The sequence below is a fragment of the Acanthopagrus latus genome, chromosome 13 (assembly GCF_904848185.1).
Source record: "Acanthopagrus latus isolate v.2019 chromosome 13, fAcaLat1.1, whole genome shotgun sequence".
NCBI lineage: Eukaryota > Metazoa > Chordata > Actinopteri > Spariformes > Sparidae > Acanthopagrus > Acanthopagrus latus.
Window position 1 is genome coordinate 10,776,784 of NC_051051.1, and position 23,294 is coordinate 10,800,077.

The 23,294-nt window shown below is 44.9% G+C and overlaps 1 protein-coding gene across 1 annotated transcript; it reads left to right on the top strand.

Moving 5' to 3' along the window:
* Window positions 1-94: 94 nt before the first annotated feature.
* grm5a (glutamate receptor, metabotropic 5a) lies at window positions 95-22,646 on the top strand. The gene is made up of 18 exons (XM_037119716.1): window positions 95-297; window positions 630-907; window positions 1,010-1,143; window positions 2,433-2,694; window positions 3,054-3,168; window positions 5,202-5,451; window positions 12,138-12,373; window positions 12,481-12,602; window positions 12,692-12,816; window positions 12,915-13,083; window positions 13,879-14,005; window positions 14,601-14,718; window positions 15,761-15,947; window positions 16,694-16,852; window positions 16,940-17,065; window positions 17,149-17,331; window positions 17,433-17,602; window positions 19,272-22,646. The coding sequence occupies exons 2-18, from the start codon at window positions 704-706 to the stop codon at window positions 20,158-20,160; spliced, it is 3,576 nt and encodes a 1,191-aa protein (XP_036975611.1). The 5' UTR covers window positions 95-297; window positions 630-703; the 3' UTR covers window positions 20,161-22,646.
* Window positions 22,647-23,294: the final 648 nt, after the last annotated feature.

Sequence of the window (23,294 nt, forward strand, 5' to 3'; positions counted from 1 at the left end):
TTTTTTTTTTTTGGAGTAGGAGGAGGAGGTGGTGAAGAAGAAGAAGAAGGAGGAGGAGGAGGGATGGATGGAGGGGGGGCCCGCCGTGTGCGTCAGTAAGTCAAACATGTTCCAATAACGGGCTATATTATCTGCTGCTATTTGCAGTGCGCTGTAGCCAGGCGCCAGACTCCAGCTTGAGCAGGGGGAAAAAAAACAAAAAACGGCAGCGCTTTTTTTCTTGCCTTCTTGTTGCTGTTGTGTGATGAGGACGGTCTCTGAAGGAATGGCATCTGCAGGGCTGCTGGCGGAGAAGAGGTAGGATGAAGTTGTTTTTTAGTGATGCGGTGCGCGCAAATGGTGGAGGGATGCCGGAGATAATTGAGTTTTGTGGAAGTTGCTGATGTCTCGTATTGGAGAAAAGGGCTGAATGTGTCAGTTTGAGCCAAACTGAACGAAGCTGCCAACCATCTTTTTTCAGCACCACGGACAGCAACCTGATATTTTAGTTATAAATAAGTTTTTTTTTTTTTTCTTAATTAACACCCAAATTTGCTTTTCTACCATCAATCCACTTTTAAAACAAATGTTCACTTGTCTTGTACTGGAAAAGCCTTCCTTGACTTCCTGTCCCCCATCCTTGTCTTCAGGACCCCTGGACCCAAACGCGCCATGCCAAACTCAACGCATCCATCTGAGCCCCAGCTCTAAGAGAGGACAGAGGATGGCAGGAGGCGCGAGGGGGAACCCATTGTGTGCGAGGCTGCTGGCTGTGTGCGCGCTCCTGGGAGCCCGCCTGAGCTGGCCGGGCCCGAAAGGGGTCGGGGTCAGCGCTCAGAACAATGAGCGGAGGGTTTTAGCACACCTCCCCGGGGACATCATTATCGGGGCTCTGTTCTCTGTGCACCACCAACCACCTGCAGACAAGGTATGTTGCTCGGCTGTGTGTTTAAGCATGTGTATGTGTGTGTGGTCCTTTTCACCATTTGTGGCAAATGCTGGTAATCCAGGCATGTTACACTCTGCTCAGGTCCATGAGCGAAAGTGCGGGGCGGTGCGAGAGCAGTACGGGATCCAGAGGGTGGAGGCCATGATGCACACCCTGGATCGAATCAACGCAGACCCCAACATCCTCCCAAATATCAGCCTGGGCTGCGAGATCAGGTCAGAAACCAATCACAGAACTTCTTTGTACAGCACTGATCGTTTACACAATGAAGAGTCTTAATGCAAAAGAACCACCTGTGGCTCATCCATAACTAGAAGGCTCAGGGTGTGACAGAACCTCAAGGTTTGGCACAAAAACAGCATTCAAGGACTTCAGACTAGCAGGTCTCAAATCAGCTAGAAAGCTCACACACAGATGGAAAAAACTGCACGAATTTAGCTGACTAGTTGGGCGTCATCGTAGTTATCATCACAAATGTAGGAACGATTTGCCTGGATTCTGCTTTTAACAAAATGTCAAGTCAAAAACAATTCGCCGGGGCACGGTCTGTTATAATACAACGCACTTTTGCTCAATTTGCATTCACTGAAGGAGGACTGTGTGTTTAAGCGGATTCTAACGTCCTATACGGACAAGTATTTCCATGTGCTACACCGAAAAGAGTAACTGTTGGAGGAGCACATGAACTTCTAGAGAGACTGTGGGTTAACAGGAAAACCGAGGCTGGAGAAATTAGGCCATTAGAGAAGAAAATGGAAGAGCGTATGCAGTGAATTAAACCAGGCAGAGGCAGAAGTCTGTATCCATTAACCTACAGTAAGCCTATTAAAGAACCACAGGACACAACAACAGGGCTACCTGATCTTCTGACAGAGGTTTGAGATATTAACACTAAAAATCAGAAAGGACAGGTTCAGAATTTTTTCCAACAGCATTCGAGTGCCATGTGTGAGCTGAGCGAGTTGACGGTCGCAATCATTCCTCCTCTCCATAAGGGCTGCGAAGTGATCTATTCCAAGCGCACCCACACTGTAATGAATGAGGGAAAAAAAAAAAATCCACAGGTTCAGCTTTCCACAGACGTCGTTTCAATCTCCGGCTGAGGGAAAGACGAGGCCGTGTGTTGCTGCCGTTGTGCCATTTAGCGTCAAATGTGAGTAATAATCTCTCCCCTGCAGCTAAGCGAGGAAAACGAGGAGAGCGTTAAAAAAAAAAAAAAAAAAAAAAGGCAAATTTGTGCTAAAAGGATACCAGCTTGCCTCGACTGACTCAGACAGCTGAATTCTCACATTAGCTTTGGCTGAACTTTGGATTGCAGACTTTCTCGCCGCTCCAGAAAAACTGTGTTACTCAAGCGGTTCTTTAAAAAGCACGAGGCGCGGGGCCGCGTGCTTCAAAAGCGTCCAGTTGGCCACTCCGGTTTATCCTCCTCTTTATTCCCATGTTGCCTGCCTGAACAAGTGTGAACCCAACCAATCTTTTTTTTTTTTTCCTCTTTGGACAGGGACTCATGCTGGCACTCTGCGGTGGCGCTGGAGCAGAGCATCGAGTTCATCCGGGACACACTGGTGTCCAACGAGGAGGAGGAGAGCCAGGGCAGGTGCACGGCCGAGGCAGGGAGCTTGCTGGTGCAGGGGAAGAAGCCCATCGTGGGCCTGATCGGGCCGGGATCCAGCTCGGTGGCCATCCAGGTGCAAAACCTCCTCCAGCTCTTCAACATCCCACAGATTGCTTACTCGGCCACGAGCATGGACCTCAGCGACAAGGTGAGAAAACATTCCAATTGACAACATTTTCACCTAACGCAAAGTGTGGCAGAAGACCAAAAGCTATTTAAAAAAAAAAGGAAAACAGACTTTTTAAAGTGACTTGTAACTTTATTATCCTCTGATGATTATGCAGCAATACAAACAGATGTGTGCTTTGATGGATCAGCTATCTAATGGACAAATAAACGTCCATAGCGTCCTTTATTCTGCCATTCCTCTGGATGTGGACGTATAGTGATTTTTTAAATGGAACAGGGCTCATGATAGGGGGTGTTATGGATGCATGTGCGACTGGTAGACCGTCTGTCACAGAGCAGACTGCCAATCATGTGAACATGTAAATTTCTTCCCTGCAGAGCCTGTATAAATATTTCATGAGAGTGGTGCCATCAGATATGCAACAGGCCAGAGCCATGGTGGACATCGTCAAGAGATACGGCTGGAGCTACGTGTCCGCCATACACACAGAGGGTGAGCCCGCCGTTCTCTCCTGCGTCCCGTGTTCTACGGTAAAATCGCGTCTCTGTGGGGCTCGTGAAAGTCTCCTTTTCTTTTTGACACAAAACGAGAGACACGTCTGCATTGTTGTGGGCAGAGCCTGACTCAGTTCTTACTTTCAGTTCTTACTTTAAGAGTTTTTGACTTTCCGACATTCTGGCCTGCCGTCGACATGGGGAAACAAAAGCTCTGCTGAATCGTGCTGCAGCAAACACGCCAAAGAAATGCCATAAATTCACTTCCCTGCAAATCTTCTGATCTTAGCTGTCACCGTACACTCTACATTAAGCATGTGTCGCGAATATGAAATGTAAATGAAATTAGACCCTGATTATATTCTCTGTTATCCGGTGGCAAAGCTGGCCGAGCTTCCCGGGGAACATCTGCCAGGGGGCTTTGAACTCTCTGGGTGTCATGGACACTCTGTCCACTGATCTCAGCGATGTTTGAGCCCTTAGATCAGATTCTCACTCATGATTAGATTTCCATTTTATCACTTACTTTTTGATGAGATACTTCTGTCAAATCACCAGTAACTTCAGCAAGCACTGTGAACATATTTTCCCCAAAACAAAACATAGCTTTATTTGAATTTTCTTTATACGTTTACCGCAACTGAATCTAGTACAGCTCTAAGGCTGCTCTCCAAATCACATTATATATTACCAATCCCACTTATTCAAAAAAAAGAGAAAAAAAACATGTTACTGGCATCATTTTTATGATCGGCCTGAATATTCAATACCGTTCCATCCATTTTAGAGCTTTTTTTCTTTAACCTCTTTGTGGCTCGAGGCCATATGTTTACGGAATAAATCTCTCTTCACAAGAATAAGCGCTAATCCTGACCGGATCGTTCCAGTTCTTCCCATGAAAACCACCAAACCGTTGCAGAGGAGGATGTCATTTACACGCTAGATGTTCTTTTTTTTTTTTTTTCCCCCCCCCCAGAATAAAACCTCGTGTCATGGGGAGCTCTTATTGCAAACCTGTTAGTGTCTTTTGAAGTGCAGCGGGCGATGGGATGAAGATGACCGTGCATTTATTGTCCTGTGTATTAAACGATGCACATACTTGTCTTATTTAGTCATATTTTGGGGGGGGGGGGTTAATTAAGGTTTTGCTAAGACAACCAAACAGGACCAACAATCTGTGCAAAATTGCCCCACATTTAAAATGCTTTTCTCACCCTCTTCTGATTCTCTGCCCGACTCTATTTTGGGATTTCTAATCTCTTCTAATATATTGCCTTGGTGAGTCCAAGGCCGCAATGAAAACACCTCATCTGTCAGATGAGGGCGAACCTCGCATATCACCCCACACGGCATTTACATAAATCTAACAACGAGGTGAATGACCCGGTGAAAAGATATCAACTCTTGAAGACTGACAGACGCTCCAGAGGTTGCGATCTTGCTTGTGAAACACTGTTCTGCTCAGTCTTACTTTTCAATTACAGTTTGCCTACACCTGCAGGCAACAGGCTAGTTCTTATTTACAATGCTGGCTGCACAAAAAAGGCGAACAGGGTCAGAGAGAGAGAGAGAGAGAGAGAGGGGAAAGAAATACTAAACGATACAGGAAATTAAAATGCAGACATAAACAAGAGAGTTTGAAAGCTGAGCTACTACGTGTACCAGCCGAGGAGGCATGTCACATATGGGAGGAAAACTCTCACGTAGTAGTGAAAAGGATGCCTCGAACAGTGTCATGCCAAGAGTTAGAGAGTACAGAAAAGTAGGTGACCTCGTTTCCCAGCGAAAAGCAGGCAAGTCCAACCCCACGACAGCTCCCTTAACGGGGATCAAATCTCCAGATCCTCAAGTGTCGTGCCAGCATCGAACCAGTGTGTGTAATTGCCCACAAACCTGCCATTACATCCAGTCTATTTGATTGTCTGCACATCTAACCTGCTTTGTGAGGAAGAAGAAGATAAAAGTCTCATCAGTTTGGGTTGTTAACTTTAATGAGATAACGACCACTCCCCCCCCCCCGACCCTCCGCAGGCAACTATGGCGAGAGTGGAATGGAGGCATTCAAAGACATGGCGGCAAAGGAGGGAATCTGCATCGCCCACTCTGACAAGATCTACAGCAACGCGGGGGAGCACAACTTCGACAAGCTGCTGCAGAAGCTGCGAGGGCACCTGCCCAAGGCCCGGGTGGTGGCCTGCTTCTGCGAGGGCATGACGGTCCGAGGCATACTGATGGCCATGAGGCGGCAGCGTCTGGTGGGGGAGTTCCTGCTGGTCGGAAGGTGAGCGACCGGACCGACGGTGCGTCGAAGCGTACGATCGCAACGCTTCGCTCACGCACTTGTGTTGTGCATTCGTTTCCGATCCAGTCTCTCTTTAGAAGTCCGGGATCACCGGGCACGGCGTGTTTGTTGTCACCAGCGCCATGTTTGTCCTCTCATCATCATCATCATCATCCTGGTTGTCACCCCCATCGCATCCATCAGCTTCATGGCGGCCTAGGAAAGCTAAGGTATTTCTAATGGATTTCTTTGCACGTAATTCATGACACTGTTGCAAAAGTTCATGATTTTCATTCATCTTAAAATTAGATGGACTTGGCACATTTGGTCGCTTGTTGCCATTATTGAGAATGTTTTTATTTGCTAATCCAAAGAAGATTCCTTCCTGCAGATGATTTACTGGAGCGTCAGGATGTTGTTACACCTGGTATTGAAATTGGCCCCAGATTCCCCTTAAAATAAAATCACAGTTTTGTTGAGTTAATTGAGACTATATGAACTTTGTCAAACACTTTCTATGACAGACTCTTAATAATATGTCCCCTCTCAGACATTTATTCCTATCTTTGCGTAAAAATGTTGTTTCAAGTCCGTCTTGAGGTTGCGGTATTGACACAAAGGCTACTCTCTAAGTCCATATATTACACAGCAGATGTTAACAGCAGATCAGCTGCATGGGTGTGTACAATGCTCACTGTTTGTGCCTGCTCTCTCTTCTTACTGTCTGTCATCAAATTCCCACCTGTAATGCTTTCACTTCTGCTGAATAGCGCATGTTTTGGCGCCGTTGCAGCACAGCGCGATCTGTAATTCGTTCGCTCGCGCTAAACTTGGAAAACAGCCCGCGTTCGCTATGAAACGGATATTCATGAGAATGTCACGTTGTGCGCAGATGCCAGCACAATGCGAGCCACACTCCTCCTACACTCAGAAGATTCCTATAGAGAGAGAGACAGTGAATTAATCAGAAAATCAATATCAAAATAGTACAATATTGTCATTGCCGCCGTCGCAACGGTAAACAACAAGCCGTGAAAACGAGGAGGTATAGCCGGTAGCCAGCTTAAACAGACAAGTGAACAGATGAAGCAACGTTTGGTCTCCCATTGTGATCAGATACGCAGCATCTGAATGCATCCTTGAAAAGAAAACAATGCGGAAGAGACAAAGAGTACAATACATTATTTTTTTTTCCCTAAAGAAATAAGTGGGAAAGAGGGGGTTGATCTAGCAGGAGGCTTCAGTCTCTCCAAGAATAACATGTTTTATTTTAAGGTTTAGCTCTCTGGCTCGCTCTCGTCCCTGGTGTTCTATAAATGCCTTTCCTCATTAGGAGCCACATATGTAGGCTGTCGCTCAAATCTGACAGCTGGAAACATAAAGTAACCTTGAACTACATATTGCAAAACACCACGCTCTATAATCCACGTTGGCGCGGAGCTGCCAGGCAGTTGTGGCGCTGTAGTACGATTACCTTGTTGGATTTGTTAAGACGTTCCGGCGTGAATTTTTTAGCTTCGCCTTGTTGGCCTTGTCACCTTCTTTTCCGTTGTTATTCTCGTTAGTTGCCTTGCCTGACCTCATCCTTTTTCACGTCGGCCTGGAGGATTTATCGCCGTGGCCGTGTACATGCGCGGCGCGTGCCTGCGTTCCATTTATAGAAAAGAGAGAGGCCAGAGAGGAGAGGAGCCGTTTTGTTTTTGTTGTCTTTCATTTGTTTTCTTGCCAGCGCTGCTTAAGCCGATTTTTAAAACTGTTTGTATCCAAGCCACCGTAAGCCTTTATGGGGATGGATTTTGCCTGAATATCGTTGGTGTGAACAGATGGACAGTCTGTGTATACATGTGTAAATCTGTAACTATAAAAAAAAAAACACCTTCCGCAAATACAAATGCAAAAAAGAAAAAGAAAGGAAAAAATGAAATGCTGGAATGACGACGCTCTCCGGGAAAAAAAGGTCGAGGGATACAAGTGGACTTTTGTTCAGAGCGGCGGGAAGTTTGTCAAACTCTGTGTGAGAGAATGCAAAACCACTGAGCACAGAACCGAGATCCACGAAAATCTTCGAAAACTGGATTCTCAAACGCTGCTCAGACCCTTGTACGTGTTAGGGAGTTATTCACAAATGCAGATTTTTCAGTCTGTTCGCACAAATGATACGGGGACAGGTGCGTCTCCATAAGCCTCCGCAGTTGGTTGGATTGCCTTGAAATAACGTGGAGACGTTCATATTTCCCCCCCGAGGATGAATCCTAACTAACATCAGTGTGAGCCCCTCGCTTTTAATCCGGTACCACTATGAGACTGACGTCAAGATGAATTGCAATAAAGTCGGCGTTCACTCGGCCTTCCATCGGAGATCTGCAGTCATGTAGTTTGTTCACTCTTCCACCTTTTTATCAGATTATGATGCCTCTGTGGCTCTCACTTTGGCTTTTAATGAGGAAATAACATACTGTGGATAACCGCTTAGATGTGCTAAAAGCTTAAACTTAATTGTTGACAATGCTGATTCAGCGAGGGCAGTCTACTTTAAAGACCTCCTCGGCACTCAGCGCCGCTGGTTTGACATCCCCGTCAACCTCAGCTGAGCTTTCGGTTCAGTGCGAATAAGCCGGCATAAGCATGCTGTGACACACTGAATTAGGGGTTATCGGTTAACGGCGAACAACATGGAGATCTCGTCGACGCTGTGCTTAACCGAGACCCTCAAAATCACGCCTGTCGCTCTTCATCGTCCGGTGCCACTCAACAAAAATCCTCTCGCGCTGAAATAAACATGAGCACGGGTAATTTAAAAGTCGTCGGCACACGTTTTAAATCAAGTCTTTCGTGTCCAAGTAGAAGTGAGTTTAATCACAGTGAAGATTTTAATTAGGTTTTATTACATTTTGTTGTGAGCTTTGGCTACAGGATGAGGTTTTGACAGTTTGAGGCAGTGGGTCCACGTAGCAGGGAAGGATATGAGGAGAAGTGGGGTGGGGTTTATTCTATATCATTTCCACGGATGTTTTATTGGGTTAGTTTAGTCCAGCTTTTTTCGGCCCACTCCTCCTCAGTCCCCCGTCGCTGCCGCCCCTCCTAGTTGTCCTCGGAGGAGGCGTGGCATCCCCCTTTGCGCAAAGGAGCTTCAGCCAAACGACTTGGAGTTTCTGGAGATCCCCCACCGGCTCCCCACCCACAGTGCTGCTATTCGCGCTTGTTGGTGCAACTGACTAAGCCGGAACAGACTGTTCTCGTTCCCAGGTTGTCGAGCGCTGACATTTTGTTCTCTGCGTCTCATACGGACACACAAACACACGTCTGTGTGAGACGTGCAACGCCGTCAATTCAACCATAGATCTCCTCTAGAGCGACTCAGAGGAGGTGATGTGGTATAAAGAGCCAGAAAGTCTGCGAAGGGAGGAAGGAGGTTGAGGTTGAAGGATGAGTCAAACGAACACAAGACTTTCACCCAGCAGACGACTGACAACTAAACGTTGACTTATGGTAACTTTCATACATGAGTGCCTTTATAAATAAAGCATGGTAAGACCCAAGACCCACATTAGTGATGCGTGCGGACGGAGTAGTGAGTCGGATAGCGGAATAGGATCTGAACGTAAGGTGCGTATATTTGTAGGAGTTCAGAGAGATACAGATGAGCTAGGTCATGGAGGAAGCAGAACCTTACAATCAATACGATATCTTACAGAAACCTGGAGAAGAAGGAGGGGTGCGATCTATGAGAGAGACTCATACTAGCGTAACAAACGTCATTCATGATCTTTTCCTAAACCTAACCTAGTCACTTTGGTGCATACACCTAACAAAAAAAAAACTGTGGATATTTCAGGACCATGACAGCAACGTCAGCATTTGACGAACTGCATTGTCAAGAAACACAGCAGCCGAGGTTGCCTGGGTAGGAAAGGTTGTTCTTCCCTCCAGTCCGTTCTGACAGCTGTTTCGCCCTTTTTTTTTTTTCCCCCTCCACGTCTTGTTCGAATTAATTTTAGAAAATGGACTCCTTTCCAGCCTCAAGTTTAAACCACTACAGAGCTCTAAAGTGTCCACTCAGAGAAGACCTGGCTCCATAAGCTCAGCACTGTTTTGTTTCATGAAAAAAAAGGAAAGCAAAATATGTGTGTGTCTGTGTGTGTGTGTGTGTGAAGCCGCACACTTGTGCGTTTCTTCAGGCTTGTAGGTGGGCGCAGCAACACGCTCCATGCAGCATATTGCCCTCCCAGGTCGGTGTGTGGGTTTCAGAGCTCTCGTTCAAGAGTGATTCAAACTATCCAGAGTCAAAGCCCTGCATGCTTTTCATATCCATTCCTGTCTTTTTTATGCCAGCGCACAATTTCTGTGCTCGCTTCTCTAAGGATGTGTTATGAAATGATCTCCTACCTCACCCAGAGAACCAGGCATCATGAAAAAAAAAAAAAAAAAAAAAGAAAAAAAATCCACCCACACAACTGTTGTGTAACTCCTGCTCGGTTAGCGAAGTTTTTTACAGAAATGACTTCTCTTGCCTTTTTTTTTTTTTTTTTTTTTTGTAGGTTAGAAAGACGAGAGTGTGCGTGTCGGTGTGTGTGTGTCTGTGAGGTGTACTTGTTTACATATATGCACATGTGTGGAGGTGTAATCAGCCCAGTCTGTCTTTGTGGTTTGTAGACAAGCGTCCGGAGGGAAAGGCGATAATAATAGACGGAGTTTTCCAAAGAGTTCACTGATGAAATGGTTCTGCTGAGTCTTAGCCCACGAGGTTTTCTGAATAAATGGCGGATCCAATTGTGTGTCTGCAGACGCCGCGGCCTGCTGCTGTTTGTCTGGTGTTTAAAGATTACTGAGCATCGTGGTGTCTAAACGAAGCAAATAATTAATAATTAGTGTAACACCGCCACGTTACGAATCAATACACAGTCTGACAATCAGGGTTGATGGTAGGATAACGGAGCGGTTGATAGCAGCAGTGTGTTTTCTGCACTGCGGTGGGCTGCTTGGATCTGCACTGAGATATTTGCTCCCAAAGTTGTTAAAGCAAATCAATGCGCTCTTCATTACCAGTGCGCCTCGGTGGACTTCACAGATAATGAGCCTACGGAGATCTAATTAATCGTCAGACGGACTCGAACTTTATAAGCGAAAGTTACGTGACCGCGGAAGCAGTGCATGCAAACAAAGCATATAACTCAGACTGAAAACAAATAAAGGCAACGATAACGAGCCTCTCTATCCCAGCTTAGTCGAGCTCTCCCCAGCACCGTCCACCTCTGACCCCCCCGGTGGTTTACCTTTTTCTCATGGAGGCCATCCCGCTCACAATTTCTTCGACTTGGATTTGTGAGCAAATACTTTCTATTTCCATCACCCGGTGAGTCTCGTGTCGGTACATCTGAGTCATCGTGATAAATATTGTATTTTACTGTAAGTCTCGGCGGAGCAGTCATTAGGTTCATTTTGCGAGGCACCAACTGTCTCCTTCAATCTGCTACGAAATGTAGTCATGAGAACCAACTGCAGTTTTTTTTTTTTTTACAGTGAGCCTTATTAAAACTGCAATGATGGAGGGTCTTATTTGAAGTTATATAACCATTATAAACTGTACAGAATAATATGTTCTGTCCTCAGTCCTGTAGTTAAAACACTGATTTCTGAAATATTTCAAAGTTTTTTTTTTTTCTCATATGAGCTTATATTGGGTGTAATGTTAACATTTGCTTCTTGGACTGCAGGGCCGGTCTGTTTGAGGTTTGTCAGCCGCCTTGTTATCCTCCTGTAGGTGAAACCAGTTTCCTCAGCTGTAATTGTGATCCTCCTTCACGGCTTCAAGTAGAATGTGTGCGATCATTGTTTTGGTTAACTATTCCTCAGTGTCAGCAGCATAATCCTGATAATGTTTCCACCCACCACCTCTGCCATGCATGCTAGACATCCTGCCCGTGTCAACAGATTGCAGATGTGTTACAGAGCCATGCTGCTGCTCACCATCAGCCTCCCTGCTCTATGTCAGAGCGATGTCTCCCTTGTAAAGGTCAATACAAATTGGGCCTTTTAATCCTAACGTCTGTTATTGCTAATGCTGTCGGTCATATCCTATCATCGCATCATGAATAAATACATTACACAATAAATCAAAAATGAATAAATTAATGAATAAAATGAAAAAGTATATAAATAGTACAACGATAAATAAATACAGAGTGAAGTTAAAGTAAAACTCTATAATATGCCCGTGTGGTTTGCAATATAGAGTAGCAACTGTAAAAAGTGTACTATAGTAGTAGAAGAGAATATAAAGTCTCACTTAGTAATTACATCATTGCTAAAGTGAGTAAACTTAAGTTAATAGTTACTTAGCTCTTAACAAACAATGAAATGCTTAATTGTCTATTGTAATGTTGCAAAGATGCTTAAACTACTTTGTAAAGGCTTAATTAAAAAACTTGCAGTTTATCTATAAACATTATTTGGATGGCCCTTGTTAAGATATTATTAAAGTTTAATAACCTTTACAATTACCTATTATTATTTATAAAGCATTTAATTGTTTGTTAGCAGCACTACCTAAAGTTTAACTGACTACAGTTAACAAAAAAATCTATATAAAAAAAAAAAATAAGAAAAAGCAATGAAAAAACAAGGAAACGTAAAATGAATGAATAAACAAAGTCTCCTTACTCTAACAACCTGTGTCTCCTGCTCAGTGACGGCTGGGCCGACAGGTACGATGTGACTGATGGCTACCAGAGGGAGGCGGCTGGCGGGATCACCATCAAGCTGAAGTCGGCGTACGTGACCTGGTTCGACGATTACTACCTGAACTTGAAGCCCGACGCCAACCTGAGGAACCCCTGGTTCCCCGAGTTCTGGCAGCACCGCTTCCAGTGCCGGCTGAGGGGGCACCCGCAGGAGAGCGTCGCGTACAACCGCACCTGCACCTGTTAGTACGACACTGGAAATCCTCTTCCACGCATCCCCTCAGACACTTATCGTGGTTACACATTGGATTGGTTTTACTTCTTATGAGCAGGTCTCTGTTCCTCACAGGGAGAGAATCTCTGCGCCTCCATTACGCCCAAGACACTAAGATGGGTTTTGTCATAAACGCCATCTACTCCATGGCTTACGGCCTGCACGCCATGCAGGAATCTCTGTGTCCGGGCTATAAGGTACAATAATTAACAGTGTGCTTTCACGATCGAACAACTATATAAACAATTACAGTACTGACAGTCTTTGCTTCTTCCCTCGGTGCCAGGGTTTGTGTGAAGCCATGCGGCCCATTGACGGGCGGCAGCTGCTGGAATTCCTCATGAAAACCAACTTCACGGGCGTGTCCGGGGAGGCCATCCTCTTCGACCAGAACGGAGACTCACCTGGCAGGTATGGACGACACGGGGATGAAGGGAAAGAAGGAGGGAAAGCGAAAAGACAGGCGGAACAGAACGTCTAAAATGTGTGCGTGTGCTATTCCACCCCAGGTATGAAATCATGAACTTCAAGCACATAGGCGAGGAGGAGTATGCTTACATCCACGTGGGGAGCTGGGACCAGGGTGGCCTGAAGATGAACGACGAGGAAATCTGGAGTAACAACAGTGACGTCATCCAGTCGGTGTGCTCCGAGCCCTGCCAGAAGGCGCAGATCAAAGTACGTGCCGCGGAAAGAGGTGTTTTCGTGCATTCACGCCTCACCGTACACCAGAGAATACAGCATGTCATAGTTTTACTTGTCAAGCAAGACCCACACACCAGCCTCGACTCAGCGCCTCAGATTTTGCAGTCTAAAAAAATCCCTCCAATCAGATCCACGAGTGCCCGACCAGGGGACTCAGCGAGGCTCTCTGTTCAGGCTTTAATCACGTCCCTGGGCTTTTGTAGCTCCCCGCTGCCCATCCAAATCACGGAGAACACTGCGAGCCCGCCTCCTCTCCATCATCCCAACAGTCCTCTAACATTAAACTCTTCCTACACACACACACACACACACACACACTCTCCGCTGACTCGCTGTAATGTGGCAGCTCGTGGGGGAATTGAGAACGTGGGGAAAAGAGCGCAAGGCTTCGAGGCGATCTGCGTCACATCCGTCCAACACGTAGTTTGCGGATCTGCTGAACTGCGCGTCATCGGACTGCGAGAGTAAACTGTGATCGCCCCAGGGGAGCCCCGTAGGAACACGCAAAACAGTGACAAAAGTTTCAGTGCAAACGCTGCCCTCTATGACGCTGACGCTCTTTTTATTTCATTTTTATTGAACCCTCTCAAAGTAATTCTAGAAATCCATCCTTTTTTGATCCCCTGGTGCAGAAATTCTCAGTTCCCTGCCCTGCAGGGCTGTCAGAGTGTGAGATTAGCTACAGAAAAGTGCCACTGGGGCTTTGAGACCTTTCCACCCATTCCTACAAGTTTACGTGTGTGTGTGTGTGTGTGTGTGTGTCTCAAGGTGATCCGCAAAGGCGAGGTGAGCTGCTGTTGGACCTGCACTCCCTGCAAGGAGAACGAGTTTGTGTTCGATGAGTACACTTGCCGAGCCTGTGTCCTCGGCTCGTGGCCCACGGATGACCTCACTGGTAAGTGCACTTCATTCGTGTGTCTGTAACTTTACAAGATTTGCGCACAGGCCAGAGGAGCGTTTCAATCTGGGTCACGCAACCCCAAATCCCCTTACGTCTCACGTAGCTAACACACACACACACACACCACAAACAGTCGCAACTCTCTACTGCACACAAATACCCATGTACTGTACACACGTCGAGAGACTTTAGATCGCTGCCAGAAGACGGGATTTGGCTGAAGGCAGATTTATGTACTCCAAAGTCTTTATGAAAAAAAAATAATAATAATAATGCTTGAAACCATTTTCAGGCCCTGTTGTAAACACGTATTGTCTCCTACAATATTTCTGTTTCTCTGTGGTTTGAACAAATAAGAGAGTTTTTAGTGCGTATCCTCCGTGGGACGCCTTCGTGTGGTGATCCTGTTATTACTCTGATCCCCTCTGAAGTTTCACATCCGCTTCAATTTATGACAGTGTTCCACGCAAACACACAGCTACACATCCTTTCACTATAACTCATGAAGACAAATCCAAAATATCCACAGACTTTTCTGTCTCGTCGTCCCCTCAGTCTCTCCTGTATCCCCCCCCTTTCCTCCCCTCAGGTTGCGAGCCAATCCCGGTGCAGTATGTGCGCTGGGGGGATCCAGAGCCCATCGCCGCGGTGGTCTTCGCCTGCCTGGGCCTCATGGCGACACTCTTCGTTACCTCTGTCTTCATCAAGTAATGATCACATTAAGCTTGTTTAGATACACAGTTAAAATCAGTGGGTCAGTGTTTGACCCGATTCAGGGTAGATACACCAATACAATAATAGCTTTAAAGGTGCAGTGTATGTAGTTTTGCTGCGGAAAACTTAGTTTTCCTGACTGAATAAACTGAAAACACAAACTGACCTGTTACAGTTGACTTTGTTTATATTTGGCAGACCCTGCCACCTTTCCAGCTTCAATCAGCGTTCTGGGGACCCTCTTTTCCTCTGAGAACAGCTTAAATTAGCTTCTATTTGTAGCAAGTTTGTATTATTACATCAATATTGTTAATATTAAAGCTTTAAGTTTGAATTTATACTTTTATTATTTAAAAACTAATTTTATAGCTAAAATATATGCTTGCTTTGTTTACACTTATATGTCACTATTTGTCACTGAAAGTTACTAATATTTGCATACTTTTTAAATTAGTTTGTACAGCTAACAGTAAATTTGTGACAAATTTTTAGGTGAAACTTAAATACATTGTTGAAACTGGGTCAAAATAACTGTATGTTAGTTTGGATGAATTACCCAACGGTAAAAATAGCAATAACTCAAGGTCGGAACAACCCACTGGTAATAAGTAAATTGCCAAACTGGGTACATTAATACATACAAATATGGATGTGTCAGGAACAGTCTTACACAGCAGACCTCCTCTTCCTTAAAAAGGCAAAATATGTAAGAATTTAGTTGACTTCATTTTTATTATTATTCTGAAGGTGGTCAGTTTTTACTTATTGCACATTTAAAGAGAAGAAATGCATGCAAATGACGGGAAAAGAATAAATAAAAAATGTGTGGCACAGATCATTTACGGTAGATACAAAATCTAAAATATTTGAAATATATAAATGTGTACAGTATAATCAAGCTAGTATAAAATTAATGTTACTATACAATAACCCAAAAAGAAATCAGTGAGCCTATGATTTAAGTGTTTACTGCTGTCCTTCACTGCTTCAGCCCATCTTTGACCAGTTTGGTGACATAATGTGACCTCTCGGCAGATTTTGGGACACCCCGGTGGTCAAGTCATCCAGCCGCGAGCTCTGCTACATCATCCTGGCCGGGATATGTCTGGGCTACCTGTGCACCTTCAGCCTTATCGCCAAGCCCCACATAGTCTACTGCTACCTCCAGCGGCTGGGAATCGGCCTGTCCCCCGCCATGAGCTACTCCGCTCTGGTCACCAAGGTACTCTCTTTTCTGTTGTTGTTATTGTTCCCAGGAGACAGAGGAACAAGTACGCACAGCTCCAGTCTGTGTTATGTTTCACTTCCTCTGAAACCGAGTCATTAAAGTCATTTAAATCGTACAGTGCTACTGAGGCGTAACTATTCCGCAAAAAAACAGAAAAAAAAACAAAAAAAACAGAAAGAAGCTGTGGAAGATCACGCACACTGTAAGGAGGAACATACAGTGTATGCAGGCGGATAACGTATGTGTCGGAGCCTTCGGCAGAGGAGGCGGCTGATGATGCTACTGACATCCAAATAGATCCAGCTGTTGTTGTGAGTCAGCCTGGTAGATATGTTGCATACGAGATTAGATCACTTGAAACAGATGTTTGTTTTACCGTGTGGGATCATCAACACTGACACAGCGAGGGTGTTTTTATTCATTTTACTGTGCATTTCTCATCCACAACCACCATTCGAAAACATGTCAGTGTTTTGTTTTTGAGGGTTTTAGCATAAAGAGAAGTGCGTCCAAGGATCCGGCCAGGAGCTACCTGCACGGGTTGGCCAAGTGTACAGGGACTTTTGGTTAGAAGCTGAGGATCTGTGTGTGGGCTGGGTTCGATGTTTAAGATCTGGGAACTGAAAGGCGGATTATTGTCATGAATCAGCGCAAGTGAGCGGTATTATGCACAGCTGATTTAAGCGAAGCCAACATAAAAAAAAACAAAACAAAACCATTTGATCTATTTTCCGATCCAGACCAACCGTATAGCGCGGATCCTGGCAGGGAGCAAGAAGAAGATCTGCACCAAGAAGCCGCGCTTCATGTCCGCCTGCGCACAATTGGTCATCGCCTTCCTACTCATACTGCTGCAGCTGGGGATCATTGTGGCGCTGCTCATCATAGAGCCACCGCAGGTACGAGTGCATGTGTTTTCACAACATGGGGGACGGTTCATTTGCATTATCTATATACAGCCACAGCGACGCTTTGTGTCTTCTCAGGTGATCTATGACTACCCCAGTATCCGCGAGGTACACCTGATCTGCAACCTGACCACTCTGGGGGTGGTGGCGCCTCTGGGCTACAACGGCCTTCTCATCCTCAGCTGCACCTTTTACGCCTTCAAGGTACTTCCTACAGCGTACTTCAACTTTTTCTTTCTTTGCACTCGGACTTTCTACTTCAACTATCCTCCTTTCTTCTCCCACAGACCCGCAATGTTCCAGCTAATTTCAACGAGGCCAAGTATATTGCCTTTACCATGTACACCACCTGCATCATCTGGCTGGCCTTTGTCCCTATTTACTTTGGCTCCAACTACAAGATCATAACCATGTGCTTTAGTGTCAGCCTCAGCGCCACGGTGGCTCTTTGCTGCATGTTCGTCCCAAAGGTAAGGGAATGAAAATGGAAATGCAAATTCAAATCATTTCCTCGCTTCTTTTTTTTTTTGGTGTCTTTTTATGCCAACAAGTATTTTTTTCCCCCGGCAAGGTGTACATCATGCTCGCCAAGCCGGAGAAAAATGTCCGGAGCGCTTTCACAACATCCACGGTGGTGCGCATGCACGTGGGCGACGCCAAGAAAGCTGCCAAGTCTGGAAAACCCTCCAGCAGCATGGCCAACTTATTTCGACGCCGCGGGTCAGCGCAGGACAACATCAGGTGCGTGAGGCTGTGAATAAATTAACACCTCAGTATTTTAAAAAAAAACACCTGTGCCCAGTTGAATAACGGGACCTCTTAAGAGAACATTGGTTCTAATTAGGTAGGTGCTTTTCACAGAACAAGGACATGACGTGATTCGTCAAAAAAATAAATAAAAATGCCAAAAGAGAAGATGATTAAAAAACAGCAAAAGCAATTAAACAACAGAACTTCAAATCTCACAAAATTACCAACACGACATGGCATCAGGTGGGATGAAGGCAGTTTAAAAAAAGAAGAAGCTTTTTAAAAAGGTGTCAGCGGGGACAGCAGAACATAAGTCTGGAGCGAGAGTGTTCCGCGGTGTCACAGCCGCCACTTCAATTTACAAATCACCTTTTTGTTCTTAGTGCGAGGGAACACCAGCGAGCCCTGGTCAGACCTGCCGGTGATACGAGGATGAGGCAAGTCAGAGATGTACACAGGTGCCCAGCTGTGCAGGGCAAAAACCGTAAAATGAATCCTGAAATTAAGAAAATTGGATTAGACTGCTATTAAATTATGTGTTCTCTTGCTTGCAAGTCGTCAGTATTTAAAATTAAGGGGAAAATACTTGAGCCAGCCAGTTTTGGCCATTTATAACTATATTAAATAAAGCAGAGGAGTGAGACGGTCCCATCTCTGGTGAGAATTTGTCATTATTTTTTAGTTACTGTATGTTCTCCGTCAAATTGTCTGATCCACTATTCCATGTGTACCTGGTATTTTAATTATGCTCTCTTTTGGTGTATCAATCCAACAACAATTTGGCCTCCTTTAGTGCAGATTTTTGTCACATCATGTTAAAAATCACACAGTGAAAACACCGATAAGCACGATCGCTGGTTTGCATTGCAATCAATAGACAGATTTGACCTTATGGAAGGACTCTGTTGCGATAAACTCCTGCAAGAAGGCGAAGAAGGAAGAGCTGGAGGCAGGCAGGGACAGGGCAGACAAGATGAGGTCTAATAAAAGAACCAACCTGCTTGGCTTATTTTGAGGAACAACCCTCCTTTTGCCAAATATGTTGTTTATGTCCAAGAGAGTGCGTAAAGAAGACGTTCTTCAACAGTGTTGACAAAAAAATCATGTTGGGTGGTCTTGGAAAATGGGAAAAGGAGTATTTCAGTAATCAGGGGCGTATCAAATGAGGCAGGAAGCATGAAAAAGGGCACTCATTAAAAAAAGTTAGGTTGATGCTTTTTTCTTGTTTGGAGTGTCTGGATTGCCTTTGGTTTTAATAGTCCGCGTATTAAAGACGATGAGTCTGCCGAGACATTTCACGGCGCCTTCTCAATCCGTCTCTAATAAATCAGAGCTTCAATCCACCACAGCAGTTTGGAAGTTCCACAGGGGAAAGAAACTGCTCCCTGAGCTGCGAAAAGGCAACCTCATTTGGGTTAAATACTCCCAGGGGAGACTCATCGCCTTTAAGGAATTCTCTTTCTAGGGAAGAAGAAAGGAAAATGGAGGGGAGATGTGAGATTACACGGAGGACAAGCAATAGAATGGGGGATGGTAGATATTCGGACTGGAAGAAGTAGAACGTGAATAGCCGTGAATTACTCAAATGATGATGTTAATCACAGGGGAGATGTGATCATCAGCTCTCAACCGATGCCTCTGCCTTGTATCTGTTTCGCAGTTCCAATGGGAAATCGGTGACATGGACCCAGAACGAGCGCAGCTACAGACCAAACCTGTGGAAGAGGATGTCGTTTCACGTCAAGAAAAAGGAGGCAGTCGAGGCGAACCAGACGGCCATCATCAAGCCCTTCTCCAAAGACGGAGATTCACCCGCGGACGCCGGGGTCGCAGAGCAGTTCGAGGAACCGCAGGCGTCGCAGCCCTTCGCCTGCTCCCCATCCCACTCGCCCCTGCCCACAGTCAGCCAGCATGCAGCCAAGGCCATGAGCTTCCAGGGAGGAGAGGACGGAGAGGAGGAGCAGGCTTTACCCACCTACGCGTCTGAGCACTCCGCCGGGGTCCGGAGAAAAGGCGGGGACAACAGCATGGTGGACGGAGGGGACATCAGCGTCATAGGGGTGGGCGACATCGGCATAGGGATGATCGGCCAGCCTCAGGGCACCACCATCATGGACCAAATCAGCTGCGTGGTTAACCGCTTCACCGCCAACATCAGCGAGCTGAACACCATGATGCTGCCGGGGGGCGTCGCCGCCAGCCCCAACTCCGCCGCCCCTCAGCCCGCAGAAGCCGCCCCCCCGTGCCCGCCTTCGTACCAGCCGCCCAGGAGCAGACAGGCCCCCTCCACGGTCACCACGTACGCCGAGGTGGCGGCCGTCTCCAACTTCTGCGAGAACCAGCGACCGGCAGGTAAGATTTACGAGCACCTGGCGGGGACTTGCGTGAGCGGCAGGCGAGCCAAGGATATGGAGGAGCTGGTGGCCCTGACGCCTCCGTCCCCGTTTAGAGACTCGTCCCTGAGCTCCGACGGCAGCTCCCTGGCCTCCGAGGCCGAGTATGACCAGCTGCTGCTGAGACACTACAGCCAGAGCTCGTCCTCTCTCTAAACCTGCTCTCGGCTACCTTTTTCACCTCATTTACCCTCTCTGTTCGGAGTATTTTAAACCACACATGACTTCAGACTGGACCAAAACTCTTTGATGCCTTTCTACATGTGGATATCCTGAATGTTTAAGCGTGTTTTGAAACACTTTTTTTTTTTTCTTTTTTTCCCATTTTCACATTGGATTGAATACGCCCACGCATGCCTCCATTGAGCAGACTGAGAGAGAAAATTCCAGTGGCAAGGCTGCAAAATCGTTGCTTCATCTTTTTGTCTGCAAAGTGAGTTTGAGAAAAACTAAAAACAACACACACACACACACACACACACGGGCATTTTAAAACGACACGGGAATGGACACGGGTTTCTCACTCAGTTTTAAACGTTTCAAATTCCAAAGAGGTACCGATGAGTTGGGTTTAAAGAAACGTCAAAATCGCCAGTTCCATTTCTATTTCATTGTAACATGACGACCAATCATAAGAGGGGGAAGTTAACCAAATATTTATATTCAGTCTTTCAAAAAAAAAAACCAAAAAAAAAACCACATGTATTTTAAGTCAAATTGGTAGTTGATTTTTTTTAGGTAAGATATCAGAACACTTAAGATAAGTTATATTTAAATGAACAATTCGTACCAAAATCAAGAATTATTACATATTGTTTTCTTGTAGAGCAATTTATCCAAACTGGATTGTTTTTGGTGCGAGTTGTAGAGTCTAGACACTAGAGAAGAAAACAGTTCCTACTTGAACTCCATGATTACCAGAATCATTGCTGTCGAGTTTTCCAAATGTACGGTATTTTTCGGGGCACTTTGAGCACCACAAGCCGAAGGCCATCGAGTTTCATTAAATTTGAGAGGAAGCTGATCTCTCCAAAACTCTGCAACTCACACCAAAACAATCCAGCTACATAAAAAGCACTGCACGTGAGAGATTTTGGGGGTGAACTGTCCCTTTAAGTTTTTTTTATTATTATTATTATTATCATTATTATTCTACATCATCTATTATCATAAAAACAAAACGTGAATTTTTTTTATTACTGATATTATTATTGCTGTTGACTTTCTGTATATGTACGGTAATGTTTTTGTTTTTTTTACTGACAAACTGCCGTAATGATTCATATTTGGAGACCCAGGTGGACGCACATTGTACGAGCATGAAGGCAGAAGACGATACCTTTGCCTGAAACTTGACCCGTTTTTTTGTTTTTTTTCCTGCCCTCTGATTTGCTGTCAGCGGCACCAGAGACTCTGTATCTTAAAGAACGTGTACAGGTGCTGCATCGCGTGAAGCAGGTCATTCTCAATGACCTTCTCTTTTCTCAGAAACAGAGCATTAGCTGAGGATGAAACCATCCCGACAGGACGGGGAGCTCTTTATGTCTCAAGGGAATGGAAGACATCATCTCAACGGGCGCAGTATCGTCAGGTGTCTAACCCACAAAGAGCTTATGGACTACTTGGATGTCTTCTTTAATTTATCTTTCTTTTCCCTCTCTTGATGTGACTTAACTGAATGTAGGATAAGTGGACCAAAATGATCCTCCACCTCAGGATGTGTCCGAACCAAAATCCTTACTTGACGTCAGCTCCCACCTGCCGAAACGAGCCGCCGCCACCTGTCTCCAATCTGCATGATGTCAAAGATTTGTTTGCACTCTTTAAGTTATATTTGTAAGGAAGTACATTTTAATATTGTGTATTATGATTAATAGACGCAGTAGCAAAGTAACGATGCTCTTAGTGATATTGATGTGTGTGTTTTTTTTAAGATTAGTTTAAGGAGGAGGAGGCGAACTGAATGTGTGCCAGATTTTTTTTGCAGACGCGTATTTCGAAACAGTTTGTTTCCAGCCTGGCTTTTTGCCTACATATGTGCCAATGTCTCACTGCAGTAGATGACGTCTTGTTTCTATAAATGGGCTCACACTGAGAATCCCACTGGGAGCCCATTTAGACTCCGATCTTTCAGGCATTACAAGGAGGATATTATTTTTTATAATGTTTTTTGACTTTGTTGTTTCTTATGCTTGAATATATTCAATGAATATTCTTTTTTTTTTAAATTGTTTCCTTTTGTATCTGAATGTTGGCCTCTCTAAGGATGAAGTTTAACGAAAAAAAAAAATTGACTCACAAGCTCGCGGGTGTAACTGATGGCGTTCATGTGGGAGCTAGCTTGCGTTTTTTTTCTCTCTCGTATGTTTACACAGGCAGGAATGTGTTAATGTTTTTTGAAACGTGCCGTATTTTATACTGGTTTTTAATGTAAAGATCTTCATAGACAGATGCTATATTTGCATGCAGGTTTGTGCCAACTGAACATTTATGCAGGTGCATACTACTCTTTATGCCAATGATTCACTGACGTTCTCCACAGGAGACGTCTGTCTTGGTCTTATCTCTTGGTCTGCCTCTCTGATAGACGGAATTTACTATTTAGACTTGTGCTGCATTAAAGATTTCCATCCAAAACCCAACACTTCTTTTCCCAGTTGTTTGTAATGCACCGTTTACAGGACAAAGAGGCTGTTTGCAGTTGATTGAGTGATCCGATCACAAGTGGCCAGCTTCAAAGCTTGTCGACTCACACCTGGGATTGAGTGTTGTTGTGATCAGATCCCATTCCCTTAACTCTAACCCTAACCCTACATACAAATAAACACCTAACAAACCGGAACAAACTGATATTTTTACAGAGAGAATTTATTTATTTTTTTTTCGTGTATGAGGTTTGCCCAATTGTCAGGTAGGCCTGAATAGTTAAGACTGTTTCACAAAGTGAATACGGTTACTCTTAATGTAACAAGTTTCAAAATTTAGCATTTTTTTAAAGGGAGTCTGGTGACCCTCGCCACAGACAACAAAGAAGTGGCCTTTATTCGTAACGGTTTACTGTATTTGCAAAATGTGATATGTTTACTGTCACTATGTTATATTCTTTAATTTATTTAGTGTAAACAGTGCGTTCAAACAGTAGCTGATGCAGCTGTCCGCCGATCAGATCACTCAGGGTGCATATTGATACCAGATGTGAACAAAGACTTTATCTTCCCTGACTGAATAACAGGACTCCAGCAACAACAATAATCACGATATATAAGAACAGGTGTTATTTTTCATCCTAA

What these genes read in the sequence shown, in the direction of transcription:
- grm5a (XM_037119716.1), top strand. Translation starts at nt 704, where the DNA reads ATGGCAGGAGGCGCGAGGGGGAACCCATTGTGTGCGAGGCTGCTGGCT. An exon ending in GTTACCTCTGTCTTCATCAA is followed by an intron (nt 14,719 to 15,760) that starts GTAATGATCACA and finishes ACCTCTCGGCAG; the next exon opens with ATTTTGGGACACCCCGGTGG. An exon ending in TCATCATAGAGCCACCGCAG is followed by an intron (nt 16,853 to 16,939) that starts GTACGAGTGCAT and finishes GTGTCTTCTCAG; the next exon opens with GTGATCTATGACTACCCCAG.